This window comes from Gopherus flavomarginatus, chromosome 5, assembly GCF_025201925.1.
Source record: "Gopherus flavomarginatus isolate rGopFla2 chromosome 5, rGopFla2.mat.asm, whole genome shotgun sequence".
Classification (NCBI taxonomy): Eukaryota; Metazoa; Chordata; order Testudines; family Testudinidae; genus Gopherus; species Gopherus flavomarginatus.
Window position 1 is genome coordinate 74,702,271 of NC_066621.1, and position 18,356 is coordinate 74,720,626.

General features: G+C 42.4%; 1 protein-coding gene across 7 annotated transcripts in view; it reads left to right on the top strand.

Moving 5' to 3' along the window:
- Positions 1-18,356, top strand: part of TPCN2 (two pore segment channel 2) — a 58,936-nt gene that overhangs the window by 15,112 nt on the left and 25,468 nt on the right. For 5 of the 7 annotated variants that reach the window (XM_050955320.1, XM_050955323.1, XM_050955327.1 and 2 more), the window contains 6 exons: positions 2,858-2,964; positions 5,966-6,038; positions 8,781-8,880; positions 9,291-9,356; positions 12,522-12,586; positions 18,022-18,119. In XM_050955320.1, the coding sequence (XP_050811277.1) occupies positions 2,858-2,964; positions 5,966-6,038; positions 8,781-8,880; positions 9,291-9,356; positions 12,522-12,586; positions 18,022-18,119 (509 nt within the window). The remainder of the gene's footprint in view (positions 1-2,857; positions 2,965-5,965; positions 6,039-8,780; positions 8,881-9,290; positions 9,357-12,521; positions 12,587-18,021; positions 18,120-18,356) is intronic. The other 2 variants (XM_050955324.1, XM_050955326.1) reach the window with 1 other exon arrangement.

Consider the following 18,356-nt stretch of genomic DNA (forward strand, 5'->3'; position numbering starts at 1 on the left):
ATCATCATCATCATCAATCAGTGATTACAAGATATTCAAATGATCTAAATATACAGGAAGAGAATGAGGCTGGAGTTTTGCATTTTGTGTTAATGCAGATTCCTGTGCCAAAGCCATTGTCAAACACCGCCCATCTGCCCCCCCCCCCCCGGCAAAGCACGTAAACCTTGCTTCAGATCATTTGCAGGAGTAGCCAGGGGTTTAACGCAGTTGGTGCTGTTAGTATTAAATTGTTAGCCTCACAATTTTGTAATGCATATTTAGTGACCAGGATACTGGTGCAGTGGCAAAGAAAGAATTTTTAATGTTGAATGGACTTAACAGCTGAACTTGCATATGAAGCAGTAGTGTTCTGCTGTCCCAGCTAGCTTCTTTTTTATATTTTACCTGAGAGACAAGGTGGTTGAAGTAATATCTTTCATTGGACCAGTTTCTCTTAGTGAAAGAGACATGCTTTTAAGCTGCACAGAGCTCTTCTTCAGATCTGGGAAAGGTAATCAGAATGTCACAGCTAAATACAAGGTGGAATAGATTGTTTAGCATAAATAGTTTACCCATATTGTAAGAGACCAAGGTGAAGTGCTAGTTAACCTCTCTGCAGTCATAGGACTAAAAAAGAGGAGATTAATGGGTTACAGATTGTTATAGTAAACTATAAATCCAATGTCTTTATTAAGTTTGTGATATCTAGTATCTGGCAAAGTTATGAATGAAAGCTGTTCTTTTGAAGATGTTGTGCAAGTTTCCTTTGAGGATGAGGATTGAGAGGTCAGATACAGAGTAATCGTTTTGTGAAGAGTGTTCACCCATCAGTGATGATGTTCTTTGTCCTTTATCATTTTTTGTGTGGGAGTTCTGTATCTGACTCATCAGACCTCATCTTCAAAGGAAACGTGCGCAACACTTTCAAAAGACAAACCTGGGAGCTTAAATTCATAACTTTGCTAGACACTAGAAATCATAGACTTAATAAAGACACTGGATTTATGCTTATTACAACAATCTGTAACCCACTAACAGCCCCCTGCCCCTTCCCGTGACAAGAGTGGTGTTAACGAGCCACTTCACCTTGAATGGACGTTTGAAATATGTGTTAACTACTTATGCTAACTACTTATGGCACTCAGGCTTTGTATACGCTGGCAAGTGAAAGACAAGACTTTTGTCATTGAGGTATTAAAAAAACACACACCACCCATGAAAGACAAAAATTTTGTTGATGACAAGCTCCGGGGTGAACAGCACTTTGTCGGCAGGAGAGCGCTCTCCTACTGATAAACAGCGGCTACACTGCTTGCCTTTTAGCGGCACAGCTGTGTCGCTAAAATCTGCGTAGTGTAGACATAGCCTCAGAATATGTTTCACAGACCTGAAGAAGAGCTCTGTGTAAGCTCAAAAGCTTGTCTGTCTCACCAACAGAAGCTGGTTCAATAAAAGATACTACCTCACCCACCTTTTCTTGCTAATATCCTGGGACCAATGCTGTGTACTTTTGAGATAGGTTTAAATACAATAACAACAACAACAACAAAAGGGGCATCAGACCAAAACCTTGGTTGAGGGAATGAGGTAAATGTCTTGTTTTGTTGCTGCATCAAGTTAAGTAGTCTCTATATTGGCTAGCAACTGCTTCTGTATCTAGACCGTTGTTAATATTTAGGCCTGGTCTGTACATAGTTTTTGTACGTTTTTGCTATTTCAGATAGGGGTGTGATTTTTCTACTGAAAATTGTATTATAACCTATTCTCCTTCTTCTATGGGAATGAGCTATACTGGGATAAACGCCTTTATAGCAGTATTGCTGCATCCAAACTTGGATGGTGGTTGTGGGCTTGTACTACTTTCACTATAAAGGTATAGTTAAAATGGTACAGGTTTTGTGTACAGAAAAGCTTTTTGGGAAAACCCTGTGCACCCTAATGTACAAACCCTGGACCCATCTGTCTATAAACTAAATAAAACCTTGTGTGTCTAAAATGTTACATTTACCTCCATCCCTCATCCTTGTAGTGATCCTGATAATTTTTCAGTGGCCTAAGGAGTCCTCCAGCAAAACCAGAGAAGTAAAGACTTAATATTTCTAATGTAAAAAAGGTCTGTAAGGGAGAGGGAAAGCAGAAGTAAAAGATAAATACAGCATGAAAAGTTTTGGACTATGTCCAAATATAATAAAAAAAAAATCAAATGAGAAAACTATTTTCCCCTTTGAAGATCACTTTTTTAAAAAAATTAAAGAATTTGTTTTTAAAAATATTTACATAGAGGCTGATGTAAAAAAAACAAAACTAGATTTTTGTATGTTCCTTTCCCCTGTGCACAATACAGTTTTTGCCTTTTGTTTGCAGAATAAAACTTTGTAAAATCATATACTTGGCAAGGGATTGACAACTAATGGTTAGAACAAGGGACTGAGTCAAGAATCCAGGGTTATGGCATGCTCAGCCACTGATTCACTCTGTGTCCTGGAGTAGGTTATATATTGGGCGATTTGAAAATTACACCCTTAACCCCTGTGTGCCTCAGTTTACCTGGCTGTTAAATGAAACGAATGATGATTTAGGTACCTTGCAAGGTGATGGACAACTAATTCATGATTGTTTGTAAAGCACAACGAGATCCTTGTGTACAAGGGGCTTTAGAAGTACAAAGTGTTCTAATCGCCTTCAGTTATATTCTGACCTTTGGACTGGGTTTAGCTACTGCATAATAAAATTTTTCCTTTTATGAAGTGTCATTATTTCTGGGAACCCATAATTTTCTTAATGTTTTCTAACAAAAATGCCAAAAAAATTAGTGGTGTCTGCTGTGTGAAACTTTGTAGGGCTCAATACCAAACCCACTATTTTATTTTCACAGACTGTGAGAATAAGACGAATCATCCGGCCTTTCTTTCTCCTTCAGAACTCCTCTATGATGAAAAAGACCTTAAAATGCATCAACAGAACGCTGCCAGAAATGGCAAGGTAAGTAACAGCACAGTAATTTCCCTCAGATCTGTTGCAGCCTGGTACCTGAACATGCCTTTTAGGTAGTCTCATTATTCTGGGAGTGTGGAATCTGGATAGGTTCTGTGTTGAGAGAGACCAGCTAGGTAAGTGATTAGCGGATGAAAGAAAGTCTCTTACAGGAGCAGGCTGTGGCCTACCTATAGCTGGGAAAATTATCTATGCAGTAACTTGAATGTTACCCTAGTGGTGAGGTGAGCGAATTCTGTTCTGTATAGTTTCTCATATTGCGCTCATCACCATAGTAGCTGAGTGCCTTCCAGTAGTGCATTAAGCTATATGACTAAGGGTTGATCTACACTACAGAGTTAGGTCGACCTAACTCTGTAAATGTCTACACTACAATGTTGCTCCCGCTGCTGTAAGTCACCCACTACACTGACCTACTAACTGTACCTCTGCGAGAGGTGTAGTGCTTAGGTTGATGTAGTCAGGCTGATGCAGTGTCTGTGTAGACACTGTGTTACTTACATTGCCTGTTGGCTGTTAGCCTTGCACAGGGCTCATAGCTGGATCCCCTCTCCCCCAGGGTCGACAGTTCCAGCTATCAGCCCTGCACGGGGCTCATAGTTGGAACCTTCTACCCCGGTGAGCATGTGTGTGCGCACCAGCTTTCAGTGCCCCACACAGTTAAGTTGATGGAAGCGCTCCTGGTGAGGACATGCACAGCCAACAAAGGGGGTGTAGTGTGGACATGAATCACCACAGTAATTACTGCTGTGGCTGTACATCAGCTCATCTTAGGTCAACTTAATTTTGTAGTGTAGATAAGGCCCAAATCTGCACCTGTCATGTGTTGTTTGTTCTCTCATCCTCTTCTTTAGGGAGAGGTGTGTGCAGTAGAATGTTTTGTTTTGGTAGGATTTTAGGGTTCTTTAGGTTGGTTGCTTGTTTTAAATAAGCATGTTACTATGCTTCCCATCACAGTGGCCTAAGGTTCTCAACGTTTCACTTCCTTTCTGGCAGCTTGAGACCTGGTGATTGTGTACCTTATCCTGAGAGTTGTGGGTATGATCACTTCTCAGTATGAGACCACTTGTCTATTTTAAGTCTTGCCAGAAAGCGTGTGATGCCTCTAAAATGAGTAACAGTACTGATGATTTGTTCATGTGAATGTGTTTGTGTCTCTCACTTGTATATAATACTTTGGCACTCATAAAGATCTTTTTATATTGAAAGTACTATTGTGACGGGGATCCTAGTAGCGAGCCAGCTCTAGTCACTCTAATTGAGTAAACTGCAAAGAATGGGGCAAACAATCGCCATGGAGCTGATGGATATGCAGTACTTAGATTTACCAAGCCAGCATAAAATAGCTTCTTTATTACCTTATTGGTTACTCAGAAGTCCAAACAACACAGTTCCCTTGGATCCAACCCCACACCTCCATCTAGGTACCCACATCAGATATGATGAAAATTTCAGTAAATCTTATTTCATCATATAAAAGAAAAGGTTCTGCCAATCCCAAAAGACCGGACACATTGCCTCCCAGGTTAATAAATGTTTCAGATCTTACCCCAAATACACACTGCAGCCAATTCTTATTAACTAAACTAAAATTTATTAAAAAACAACAGAGAGAGAGTATGGTTAAAAGATCAATCTACATACAGACATGAGCTCAATTCATTGAGGTTCAGATTCCAGCAGAGATGGTGAGCTTTGTAGTTGCAAAGAGTTCCTTTAGAATTCAGTTCATAGGTCATAGTGTCCAAATCTCATATTCAGGGCGTACCAGCATAACTGGAACCTCAGTCATGCCACTCAAACTTCCCCTGCAGAAGTATAAGCAGATCTGAGATGACAGAATCAGACCCAAGGATCTTGTATACAATTTCATGTCCTCTTTGACAAGTTGGGAGTTCCTCGGGGAACAAAAGGTAATTCGGATGACTTTGAAGGAGGTCCATCAGCAGTACTTAGCTGTACTGCTTAACATAAGGCCAATTGCTTGTTCCTCCACCATTCACAGTACATTTCAAAGAGAGATGAATATCGAGATATCTCATGTTTACAGTTCGTTTAAATGATATCAGAATACAGCATAGACGAGGGACTGTTGATTACATTATCGACCCTTCTCATACATATGTAAATACACCAAACCACAAACATTATCATTATCCCTACATGTCTTTTGAGGGTTATTTATTTTGCAGGATGTTTAACCCTTTCTATCCATGTGTCATGACTATGTACATTTATCCTCATAACCCCTTGCATGAGGGGAAACAGGCATCAGCTGGTTAAGTGACTTGTCCAGGACCCAAGAGAGAATCTGTTTCAGAGCTGTGAGTAGAACATAAAGAATTCTTGGCTCCCAGTTATGCACTCAAACCATTAGGCTACCTTCTCCCATGATGCATTTATTGCAGGGTGCATTACTTCAGTATATTCATTCTTAGGAGAGCGTTAGCAGTACAGATATCGCATTGTATGTTCTTATTAGAAGCGTTTAACTTGAAATCCAAGTAAAGAGTGCAATCACACAGCATGGTGCTTTTTTAAAGAGACCTGTTCCTGCGCATGCGTGGGTATGGTATATAGACTTTGCTATATCCCCTCACATCTCTTTGTTTCACACAGGGCATATTAATGCTAGAATCAAAGATATTTACAAACCCTCTAAGACTATATATTTTTGCCAGAGAAGGTCATAAGGCCTAATGATATCCTCATAATTAAGTGATAGAAGACTATGACCCTGATTCTGGAAAGCATTTAGATGCATGCTTAAGTTCCACTGACTTCAGTCCTGCAGTCAGTTTTGATTGACGTCAGTGACACATGCTTATGGGTCCTGAATAGGGATGCTTTTCCAAATGAGGCCTGTATGATTTGTTTAATTACTTTGCTCTAGCTTTTTTTTAAAAAAACATTGTTTTTGTTTAGGACTGTGTCCTCTTGTGTTTTAGCAAAAGAACTGATGTCAACATATATATTTTGTCTCTGATAGTGTTGTTCTGCTGCTAGCTGTTCACTTGTGTCTCTTTACCATGTTTGGCATGCTGCTGTTTGCTCGATCAAAGGTAACTAATAACTAACATTTATGCTGTGACAAATTCTAATGTTGTTTTTTCTCGACTGAGTGGCTGTTGCATATGTTGGTTGTCCGATTAAGCCAGAGAAACCCATTCCCCAACCTTCTTTGTCAGAACTCTTGGGATGGATTTATAATCTCTTACAGGAAGGTTGTTTTTAGAAACTGAATTACAAAACATACACAATCTGATGTTTGCTGTACTATATACACCTCTACCCCGATAGAACGCTGTCCTCGGGAGCCAAAACATCTTATTGTGTTACAGGTGAAACCGCGTTATATCGAACTTGCTTTGATCCGCCGGAGCGCACAGCCCTGCCCCCCTGGAGCGCGGCTTTACCGCGCTATATCCGAATTCGTGTTAAATCGGGTGGCGTTATAACGGGGTAGAGGTGTATTTAAGAATGCATTGGAAGGTCACTTCGAAACCAGTTTTACGGTCTTTTCTTTCTCAATCTCAAAATGCTATATCTCCAGAACTGAACTTCATCTTCATTTCTGAGCTGTGACTACACTAACGTCCCTACTGCATTTTGCCTAGTTCTGTTCATAGCAATCCTGGCTGACGTGGTGAAGATGCCAGCAGCCTTATCCATGCAGGAGCTTCCAGTGTTGTTAGAGTTGATAAAGTTGTATTGGTATTAGCACAGGTGAGAATTTTAAAGTGGGAGCAGAAAGGCTAGTGTAGTAAAGGCCCTAAAATCACAGCATGTAAACAGGGCCTTGTGTGTGTGTGTATATATATATAAAGACAGAGAGAGAGAGCGCACCCACGGAGTTGGCACCTATGGTCTGACTAGTCGTGTCCTGGGTAAATTTGTTCTTGAGCTTACTTGAGTTCATTTAGAAATGAAGTACCCAAGCGAGAGAGTGCAAGCAGACCCATTTCTAGCAATGGGAGAAGCTATTTGGCAGAGGACCTGGGAGATGTCAGAGGGTCTCTGTGCAAGATGGTTGGGGCTTTCTCCCGTATGAAGACTGCACAAGTGACAACTGTGTTTGAGAATAGTTCTCAGGCTGTGGTTTCAGGGCCTTTTTTAAACACAGCTGTCACTAACATGGCTTGTTCTTCAGTGTGGTTAGGGCCCGAGGACCTGTGCATGCTGAAAAACTGAATGTCGGCTGTCTGTAACTAATAAGACCTGTTTCTACGTTGTATTATAGACATGATCTGTTTTAATTGTATCCACAAATTTTTCTACAGCTTTGCCTATAGAGTGCTAAGTTACTTGTTAATCATTTTACCACACCCTGACAGAGGAACCTTAGAATAAGAGTTTGGAAAAGCTATTATAATGATTAGTTTCCTATCTGCACTGTAAGGCCTTGGCTACACTCACACTTTACAGCGCTGCAACTGGGGTGTGAAAAAACACCCCCCTGAGCACTGCAAGATACAGCGCTGTAAAGCATCAGTGTAATCAGGGCAGCAGCGCTGGGAGCACGGCTCCCAGCGCTGCACGCTACACCCGTAAGGGATGTGGTTTACATGCAGCGCTGGGAGAGCTCTCTCCCAGCACTGCCGCTCTGACTACACTCACACTTCAAAGCGCTGCCCCGGCAGCACTTTGAAATTCCAAATGTAGCCATACCCTTAGATAGAATTATGTTACACTGTCTATACTGCCACTTTACAGAGCTGAAACTTTCTCTCTTAGGGGTGTGAAAAAACAGCCACCTGAGTGCTGCAAGTTTCAGTGCTGTAAAGTGGCAGTGTAGACAGTGCACCAGCGCTGGGAGCTACGCCTCTCGTGGAGGTGGTTTTTTTACAGTGCCGGGAGAGCTCTCTCCCAGTGCTGGTGCAGCGACTACACAGCCATGTTAAAGCACTGCTGTGGCAGTGCTTTAACATTGGTAGTGAAGACATAACCTTAGGCCTTGGCTGCAACACCCCACTGAGCGCAGCAAGTTACAGCGCTGTAAAGTGCCAGTGTAAACAGTGCCCCAGCGCTGGGAGCACACGGCTCCCAGCGCTGTAAGCTAATCCCGGGGAGGTGGAGTACCTGCAGTGCTGGGAGAGCTCTCTCCCAGCGCTGGCGCTGCGACCACACTCGCACTTCAAAGCGCTGTCACAGGAGCACTCCCGCGGAAGCGCTGTACAACTGCAAGTGTAGCCATACCCATAGTGTCTGCGAACTGTGTGGTAATTAGCTTCCCATACAGGCTTGACTTTTGCAGTGTAGCTAGGGGCCTAAGATGCTACTGTCTGCAGTAAGGTCTCCTATGTTGGTGATTTTATCATACTCAGAATCCCATTCTCTTCGATGCACCGAGCTGCCCTCTCAGCTTGGAGGGGATCTCTTTTAATCTTTGTGCCATTATCAGAATTGCTTTAAATTGCTACACTCCCTCTTTGTGGCATTATCTTCCCTCCTATGTCCATAGACTTCAGGCAGACCTAAATCCTGTATTAACACTTCTACATCTTGCTGTTTTTAACTATGTTCTTTCTTACATTTTAATGATTGCTAATCAGTCAGATGTCTGCCTGAAGGCACTGCAGCAGCATAACTGATTGATTGTATCAGAACCTTGCATGTAAGTTGCCTACATCTTCTACACTACTCTCACAGCTCTCTTCCACCTTGCTTGGTAGACTTGGCTGTCTGTATTGTATCAAGCAGTGAAAAGGGTTCTTGAGTGATTCTTAACTGATTTTCCCTGACAAGACAGAGGCTTGTTGACACCTCAGTGTTGCTTTGGTAATAATATGGGTCTCTGTGTCTAGGATAAGCAGCAAGACAAGGAATGGGTGGGATATTTTCACAATTTGCCAGATTCACTGACTTCACTGCTGGTGCTGCTGACTACTGCAAATAACCCTGATGGTGAGCAATCCATTCCAAAGTCATTCTCAGATCCTCTCTCCTATTAACAATATAAAATAGTTGATGGAATGGATTCCATTGCTCCCCTTAATTTACAGTCTGGCCACTATCAAATGATCCTAAATATCCTTACTCTTCCATATAATGGTTCCTTCCGCAATTAGTGAGAAAACTGCAAGGACTGCTCCAAATTTGTGTCCCTTTTAACTCTTTAAAGCCTTTAAAAATTTCTCCAACTTCTGCCTCCATTGAAACAATTTAAACTGTCATAGTTTCATTGACTTAAGCTATTACAATTACCCCAGCTCATTTGCCCCATGGTCTCCACCTATACCAGATCAGGATTTTAAGTGTTTGTTTCTTTCAGGCACAGCATTCCTAACTCTCATTTCTTTAAAAATTTTAAACAGTGATGATTCCTGCATATTCTAAGAATCGAGCCTATTCTATCTTCTTCATACTCTTCACTGTATTGGGTAAGTCACTTGTTTTCTTCAGTAACTTCAGGTTTGTACACACTATCACATATGTCCGTATAACTTATGTCGCTCGTGGATGTGAATAAGCCACCCCCCGGAGTGACATAAGTTACATCCACCTAAGTGTTGGTGTGGACAGTGCTATATCAGTGTGAGAACTTCTCCCACTGATACAGCTAATGTCTCTCAGGCCTGGTCTACACTACGCGTTTAAACCGAATTTAGCAGCGTTAAACCGATTTAACCCTGCACCCGTCCACACAACAAGGCCCTTTATATCGACATAAAGGGCTCTTTAAACCAATTTCTGTACTCCTCCCCGACGAGAGGAGTAGCACTGAAATCGGCATTGCCTTGTCGGATTAGCGTTAGTGTGGGTGCAAATTGACGGTATTGGCCTCTGGGCGGTATCCCACAGTGCACCATTCTGACCGCTCTGGAAAGCAATCTGAACTCGGATGCACTGGCCAGGTAGACAGGAAAAGCCCCGCAAACTTTTGAATTTCATTTCCTGTTTGTCCAGTGTGGAGCTCTGATCAGCATGGGTGGCCATGCAGTGCCAAATCCAAAAAGAGCTCCAGCATGGACCGTATGGGAGATACTGGATCTGATCGCTGTGTGGGGAGACAAATCTGTTCTATCAGAGCTCTGTTACAGAAGATGAAATGACAAAGCATTTGAAAAAATCTCCAGGCTATGATAGACAGAGGCCACAGCACAGTGCTGTGTGACAAGCGTAACGGAAAGCCAAAGAATCAAATGGACGCTCATGGAGGGAGGGAGGGGGTACTGAGGACTGCAGATATCCCACAGTCCCCGCAGTCTCCAAAAAGCATTTGCATTCTTGACTGAGCTCCCAATGCCTGAAGGGTCAAAAACATTTTCCCGGGTGTTTCAGGGTATATGTCGTCAATTTACACTCTTCCCCCCTCCCCCACCGAAAGAAGGGGGAAGAAAAATGTTTCTCGCCTTTTTTCAACGTCACCCTATGTCTACTGCATGCTGCTGGTAGACAGGGTGTTGCAGCGCTGAACACCAGCATCCCCTTCCCAGTGGCAGACGGTACAATATGACCGGTATCCTTCGTCATCATCAGCCCGTGAGTGCTCCTGGCTGGCCTCGGTGAGGTCGGCCGGGGGCGCCTGGGTAAAAATGGGAATGACTCCTGGTCATTCCAAGCAGATGGTTCAGAACGGCTGATAACCATCATCATAGCAACTGGAGGCTGAGCTCCATCAGCCTCCCCCATTTCATGTCTGAAGAAAAGATTCTATACTACCTGGACTATCATAGCAGCTGGAGGCTTCCTCCCTCTCCATTTTATCTCACTAAAAAGTCAGTGTTTCTTATTCCTACATTCTTTATTACTTCATCACACAAATTTGGGGACACTGCCACGGTAGCCCAGGAGAGTTGGGGGAGGAGGGAAGCAACGGGTGGGGTTGTTGCAGGGGCACCCCCTAGAATGGCATGCAGCTCATTATTTCTGCAGGATCTCTGGGGCTCTGACACGGAGCGGCTGTGCTCTCTGGTTCTCTAGTACATTTGCCCCATATTCTAGGCAGGACTGACTCTATTTTTAGACAAAACATAAAGAAGGGAATGACCCGGGGAGTCATGCGCCCCTGGCCTACCTCAGCGAGGCCAGCCAGGAGACCCCATGACAGCAGCAGACGGTACGGAATGACTGATAACTGTCATCTCATTGCCAATTTACAATGGCATGGCAGACGGTGCAATAGGGATGGTAACCATCTCTGCTACCTTGCAAAGGCAAATGAATGCTGCTGTGTAGCACTGCAGTACCGCGTCTGTCAGCAGCATCCAGTACACATATGGTGACAGTGACAAAAGGCAAAACGGGCTCCATGGTTGCCATGCTATGGTGTCTGCCAGGGCAATCCAGGGAAAAAGGGCGCGAAATGATTGTCTGCTGTTGCTTTCACGGAGGAAGGATTGAGTGATGACATTTACCCAGGATCACCCGCGACACTGTTTTTGCCCCATCATGCATTGGGATCTCAACCCAGAATTCCAATGGGCGGGGGAGACTGCGGGAACTATGGGATAGCTACGGGATAGCTACCCACAGTGCAGCGCTCCGGAAATTGATGCTAGCCTCAGTACATGGACGCACACTGCCGAATTAATGTGCTTAGTGTGACTGCGTGCACTCGATTTTATACAATCTGTTTTACAAAACCGGTTTATGTAAAATTGGAATAATCCCGTAGTGTAGACATACCCTTAGGGAGGTGGTTTTATTATGTCGATGGGCGAGCTCTCTCCCGTCGGCAAAGAGCATCTTCACCAGACATACTACAGCAGCGCAGCTGCAGCGCTTCTAGTGTAGACTAGCCTGTAGAGTGCTAAGTTGTTTGTTAATCATTTTACCACACCCTGACAGAGGAACCTTAGAATAATTGGAGTTTGAGAAAGCTGTTGTTTTAATTTTTTTCTAGGATTTATAACTACAAGAGTCTTCTTTCTTTGTGTTTCTTTTACTTAAACTTTGCAGTTTTATTTAACTCTGAAGTATCTTGAAGTATAGTTTTCATGAAAGATGCTTTCAGCAATTTTTCTCATTTTTAGATAGGTTAGTCCATGACCTGTTGTTAGTTCAAACTTTTGTAGAGCCATACATGCAAACTATTGGCAAATTCTATTAGTTGGCCTGGCAGGAGGGCAAGAATCAGATATTTGTTGTGAGGAAACTAATTGTGTTGAATTTTAGATTCACTTTACTAGCTCACTGTGCAACATATGCAAATGTTGTAATTTAATTCTTTTTTTTCTATCAAAATTGTAAGATGTAAAGTTCCAGTCAGTTGAAAAGTCTTCATTAGTTTCTGCATTTACAAATACTTCTGTCTTAAAACCTGACTTCCTGTTATAGTTCTGCTTATTATTTATTAAGTGAGCAATAGAAATGTTGAGTTTGATTTCTCTCTTGGTGGCTATTATAAAAATGTTGTAATGGCTCCTGTTTTATGAGATAGCAATATTCAAATCCTATAGGTGTGTTGTTTCACCAAAAAATGACTCTGCGTTTAGGTCCAAATTATTCATTGTGTGGCTTCGAGTCAGGCAAACATGATATGATTCAAAGAAAGTGAACTAAATGTCCAGCGGATCTCACTATATGTATTTCTGTTCTTAAAGGAAACCTGTTTCTGATGAACTTGCTGACAGCAATAATATACAATCAGTTTCGAGGATACCTTCTGGTGAGTAAAACATGCCTTTTTTGTGTGATGTTATGTGCTAATCACACTATTGCTGAGCCATAAACGTACAGCTTATCAAGATAGCTCTAAGTCTGAAATGCACGGGAGTGGAGTGTGAAGTCAACTGGAATAGTCAAAGCAGCACAACCTCTTTGATTGGGGACACAGTTACAATACTATAAAGGCGTGTTATACTAGTATAGCTTCTTCCTGTAAGGGAAGAGGAGTAAGCTATACCCCAGTGTAACTGTGTTCTCGTCTAGAATTTGTACCGATTTAACTATTGTGAAAAACCTACACCCCCCTAACCAAAATAGTTTTTGCTCTGATACAGCTATGTGGCTCAGGCTTAGGTGTATTATAAAAAAATCACTGTTATATATTTCTCCTGCATGATTCAGCATGTGAAATCATCAAGTCAGAAGTGGTGACTGGTCCTAACTAAAGTCGTGTTACTATAACTTCTGCCTGTAAAGAGAACCTTTTCTCTCCATTTTATTTTTATTTTATGCTTAGACTGTATCGTGGCACATGCTGTAATTTAAAGTGCAAATCACTGAACTTGCTGCAGAACTTGAGTTCCGTGGAAGTGACTAGCCAGTCAATTACAAGGAGACATTAATCTGGCTTGTTGCTGAATCTTCATTCCCCCTTTGCCACCATTTATTCACTGGGTTGGGGGGAGAGTTACTGCCTGAGATACAGGTATATCCATGGATACTTGCATTCAGATAAAAGGAGTCTATGATCTATAAAGAATCAGTTGTACACTATATACTTCTCTGCACCATAGTACCGGAGTACCTTTCAGTAGTGTATTAAGCAATGTGGGGATTGTTCTCTCTTATTCTCTCCTCTAGGGGAGAGTTGTGTGTTCAGTGTAGTGCTTTGTGTTGTCAGATGCTACTGGTGTGGTGCTCTGCTCTATTCAATGTTGATATCACTCGGCTGCGTGCGTGTGTTCCCTCTGTGTGCTGTCCCAGCTCTTTGAAGATAGCTGACACAGCAGACCTGAAGAGAACCCCCAATGACCACAGAGTCTAGTAAGGTACGAAGGCATGTCGGCCAGGTTTATTGCTGTATTGGGCACAATAGTAGTTCTCTGTAGATTTCTCAGTCTAATTCAGGGCATACTACAAATATGTGCCCACGATCAGTGGACTCGGCTCAGTCAGTGGCGGGACTTTCCACTGCCCCCTCGGCCGGACAAAGACACTGCCCCAGGGATGCATCCTTATACACAAGTACAAACAAGTTACACATCACTCCTAATGTATTGAGGTGCAACCCCTCTACGTAGCAAGGTGCTGCCTCTCACCTTGTACATGTTGGTTATAACAAAACAACTCTATCCATCATATTATCCTTTTGGCCTTGTCATTGGGATGGGTCAGCCTGTTCCTTGTTATCTGTGTGGAATGTGAATGTTCTGATCTCTAGTATTCAGTACCTTTTAGGTACATATCTTCTTGCAGCATTAGCCCTTTCCTTGCCAGCTTCTGTGAGCAGGGCCTGCCTCTGGCTCACAGCTTAACTTTGCTTTATGTTAGCAAAGTCTTGACCATTACTTTAGTTCAGACCTCAGGCCTCATACCGGGCCTCAGATACCAATGTTTATGTCTCAGGGCCTCCTCTTACTACACTTTGTTTTGGTTTGCTTTAAAATGTACATGCTGCTGAGTGTTTATATTGGAGAAGGCAGGTCAAAGAAACATGCCTTACCCCGGAGCAGGAGATAGTGAGACTTGTAATGGTCCTTAGCTCCTGGGGGAGTTTGTTGCACAGTCTTGGACGGACCACTGAGCATGCTCCGTCTCCTGCACAGACGAGCTTTACCTTATGTATATCAGTGTTGGTAAGGTGAAGCTTGGATCGCTTCAGCAGGAAGGGCTGTGAGTGCTAACTCAGAAATGAAAAATCATGAAACGGTGGATACAGGCAGAGGTATTAACATGATACAGGAATGAATCCCACAGCATTTGACATGTTAGTGTCGCTCATTTTTGGGTCTCTTGCACGTTGTACCCACATGTGGTCCTTGGCAGTCTGAGAGAGAGCTATGGGTAAGAGTGAGTCAGTGAGAGGAATAGGGAAAGGCTCTCTCTGCCTCAAAAAGGATTGGACATCAGGTTTTACGCTCACTGAAGAGATAAGCTCTTACCTTACCTTAAAACTAGGGATGTCAAGCGATTAAAAAATTAATCATGATTAATCGCACTGTTAAACAAGAATAGAATACCATTTAAATATTTTTGGATGTTTTCCTACATTTTTAAATATATGGATTTCAATTACAACACAATACAAAGTGTATGGTGCTCACTTTATATTTATTTTTTATTACAAGTATTTGCACTGTAAAAACACAAAAGAAATAGTATTTTTCGATTCACCTCATACAAGTACTATAGTGCAATCTCTTTATCATGAAAGTTGAACTTACAAATGTACAAATTCATGCACCCGACGAAGTGGGTATTCACCCACGAAAGCTCATGCTCCAATACGTCTGTTAGTCTATAAGGTGCCACAGGATTCTTTGCTGCTTTTACAGATCCAGACTAACATGGCTACCCCTCTGATGAATGTAAAATTATGTACAAAAAAAATTGCATTAAAAAACAAAACAATTTAAAACTTCAGAGCCTACAAGTCCACCAAGTCCTACTTCTTATTCAGCCAATTGCTAAGAAAAACAACTTTGTTTACGTTTGCAGGAGATGGTGCTGCCTGCTTCTTGTTTACAGTGTCACCTGAAAGTGAGAACAGGCATTCTCGTGGCACTGTTGTAGCTGGCGTCACAAGATATTTGTGTCAGATGCACCAAAGATTCATATGTACTTTCATGATTCAACCATCATTCCAAGGGACGTGCATCCATGCTGATGACGGGTTCTGCTTGATAACAATCCAAAGCAGTGTGGACTGACGCATGTTCATTTTCATTATCTGAGTCAGATGCCACCAGCAGAAGGTTGATTTTCTTCGTTGGTGGTTCGGGTTCTGTAGTTTCCGCATTGAAATGTTGCTCTTTTAAGTCTTCTGAAAGCACTCTCTACACCTTGTCCCTCTCAGATTTTGGAAGGCACTTCAGATTCTTAAACCTTGGGTCAAGTGCTGTAGCTATTTTTAGAAATCTCACATTGGTACCTTCTTTGCATTTTGTGAAATCTGCAGTGAAAGTGTAAAATGAACATCATCTGCTGGGTCATCATCCTAGACTGTTATAACATGAACTATATGACAGAATGTGGGTAAAACAGAGCAGGGGACATACAATTCTCCCCCAAGGAGTCAGTCACAAATTTAATTAATGTCTAATTTTTTTAAATGAGTGTCATCAGCATGGAAGCATGTCCTCTGGAATGGTGCTTGAAGCATGAAGGGGCATATGAATATTTAGCATATCTGGGATGTAAATACCTTGCAATGCCAACTACAGAAGTGCCATGCAAATGCCTGTTCTCACTTTCTGGTGACATTGTAAATAAGAAGAGGACGGCATTATCTCCTGTAAATGTAAACAAACTTGTTTGTCTTAGTGATTGGCTGAATAAGAAGTAGGACTTAGTGGACTTGTAGGACTTGAAGTTTTACATTGTTTTGTTTTTGAGTGCAGTTATGTAACAAAAAAAATCTACATTTGTAAGTTGCACTTTCATGACAAAAAGATTGCACTATAGTACTTGTATGAGGTGAAATGAAAAATACTATTTCTTTTGTTTATCATTTAACAGTGCAAGTATTTGTAATAAAAATAATATGCACTTTGATTTCAGTTACAACATAGAGTACAATATATATATAAAAATGTAGAAAAACATCCAAAATAAATTGGTATTCTCTTATTTGGCAGTGCAATTAAAACTGCAATGAATTGCGATTCATTTTTTTGAGTTAATCGCGTGAGTTAACTGTGATTTATCGACAGCCCTACTTTAAACTGCTGCCACCACCTTCTTGAGCATAGATCTTAGAAGATGGCTTTTCCATTGTCTCTGAATTAACCTGGGTGTTTGCTTTTGTTACCATACAAAAGCTTTTCCTGGGACTGATTTATTGTATTTTGATGTATAATACGCTTTTAGGGGGAAAGAGGCTGCCAATCCTAGGCCATTAATTAAGAATACACCAAATGGGCACTGTGGGGTTGAGAAGGAAGAATGAATAAGAAATCACAGGCTGGCAGTGACTAAGATCAATTCTTGGTATCTCCCACAGCATTCACTCTACTTCCTCTTTCCCCTACCCACCCTCTTAGTTATTTTTCTTTAGAACTGCAAAAGGAGTTCCCACGTAAGGTGAGTGCCTCTTTATACAAGGTGGTTGAGCGAGCCTTTGTATTGCCCATGCTTTCTCGATATTCCTTACTCAGATCATGATTTCTCCTCCCATAGGAAATAATCCTACCGTTTAGACATAGCCCTGCTGAATTCCTCCTGGTACTCAGAAGTGCACAGGGGAAATGGTTCTGCTGCTGTGCCCCTCGTGGAGTGCAGCATACTCCCTGCGATACGATACCCAACTCACTCCAGGAACCTGTGCAAAGGGGATGTTGCTCCCAGGCTCCCACAGCCCTTTGGAGGGAATGTGCGCTCTGTGGGGAGCAGTCTTGGGCTTTCCTTGGCGGGAGGGATCTGTGAATGTGACAGATAAAAAGGTGGAGAAATGCCATGCATATTCCTTTCCTGCTCACCACTCCTCACCTGTCTCAGTTTGGCCTACAGAAAGATAGTGGAGAGACGCACATGTTTATTCTTTTGGATACTCTAATACCACTCATCAGCTGCACATTCTGGGGTTAGTTCCCCCAAAAGTGTGCTCACACCAATGGAGGCCAGGTCTTGAAAATCAGGCCCTGGATGTTTACGTGAACTCAGATGGTCACCCATTTTCTCTCCCTTTTACTGTCCAATCTCAAGGAAGAGAAGGCAGGAAATCTCCCAAACCAGCCATAATTCCTGAGGATGCCAGAAGGCCAGGGTGTTCTCTGGCCAGAAGTCTTGGTCCTGTAGGGAGACTGGACTGTAGCTTTCTTCTTCTCTGTACCCTGTCTCCTTGATCATGCCTAGCAATTTCAGGACTCGTATGTCTTCTTGCCCTCTCCGAGCAATATGTCTTCTCTTGGACTCCACTGATCTCAGCCTTGAAATTTTTTAAAGTTACTCTTTAAACTGCAGAGCAAATATACAATTGGACTCTGTAGTTGGACTGCTGGTGGCTAGTGGTGGGGGAATTGACAGAGAGTGGGTGACCTGCCCTTGCTGAAACCCACTCTTAACTGAACAGAAATGGCTCATTTTGAGCCTTGCAGTTTGCTTTGGTTTGAGAGATGGGCAATGACTCAGGGCACTCTTCACTTCAGCTACGCGAGTTGCCTCTGTAATAGCTACTGAAAAGTAACTTTTCTCCTCTGTATTGTTTTCACTGTATAGAAATCAGTTCAGTCCTCGCTCTTGAGGAGACGTTTAGGAATCCGGGCTGCATTTGAAGTGCTGTGCTCCCCGAAGGAGAGTCCTGTCAGTACAAATGAGTAAGTGAAGAATGCCACAGTGTATGTTGCTCTGGGGGAAGAGAGCAATATTTTCCCTCCGGTTGTGTCTGCTACTTCTCCTGAGATTCCCCTTTTTTGGGGGAATACAGATTATCACCCATTTGTTTATTTAATGGGCTGTTTTTCCGGCTGCCTTTCTCCTGCACCCTATTATATTATATCCATATCCTTTCAACACAGTTCTGAGGCTGTCATTTGTGTCTGTCTTATAGGTGG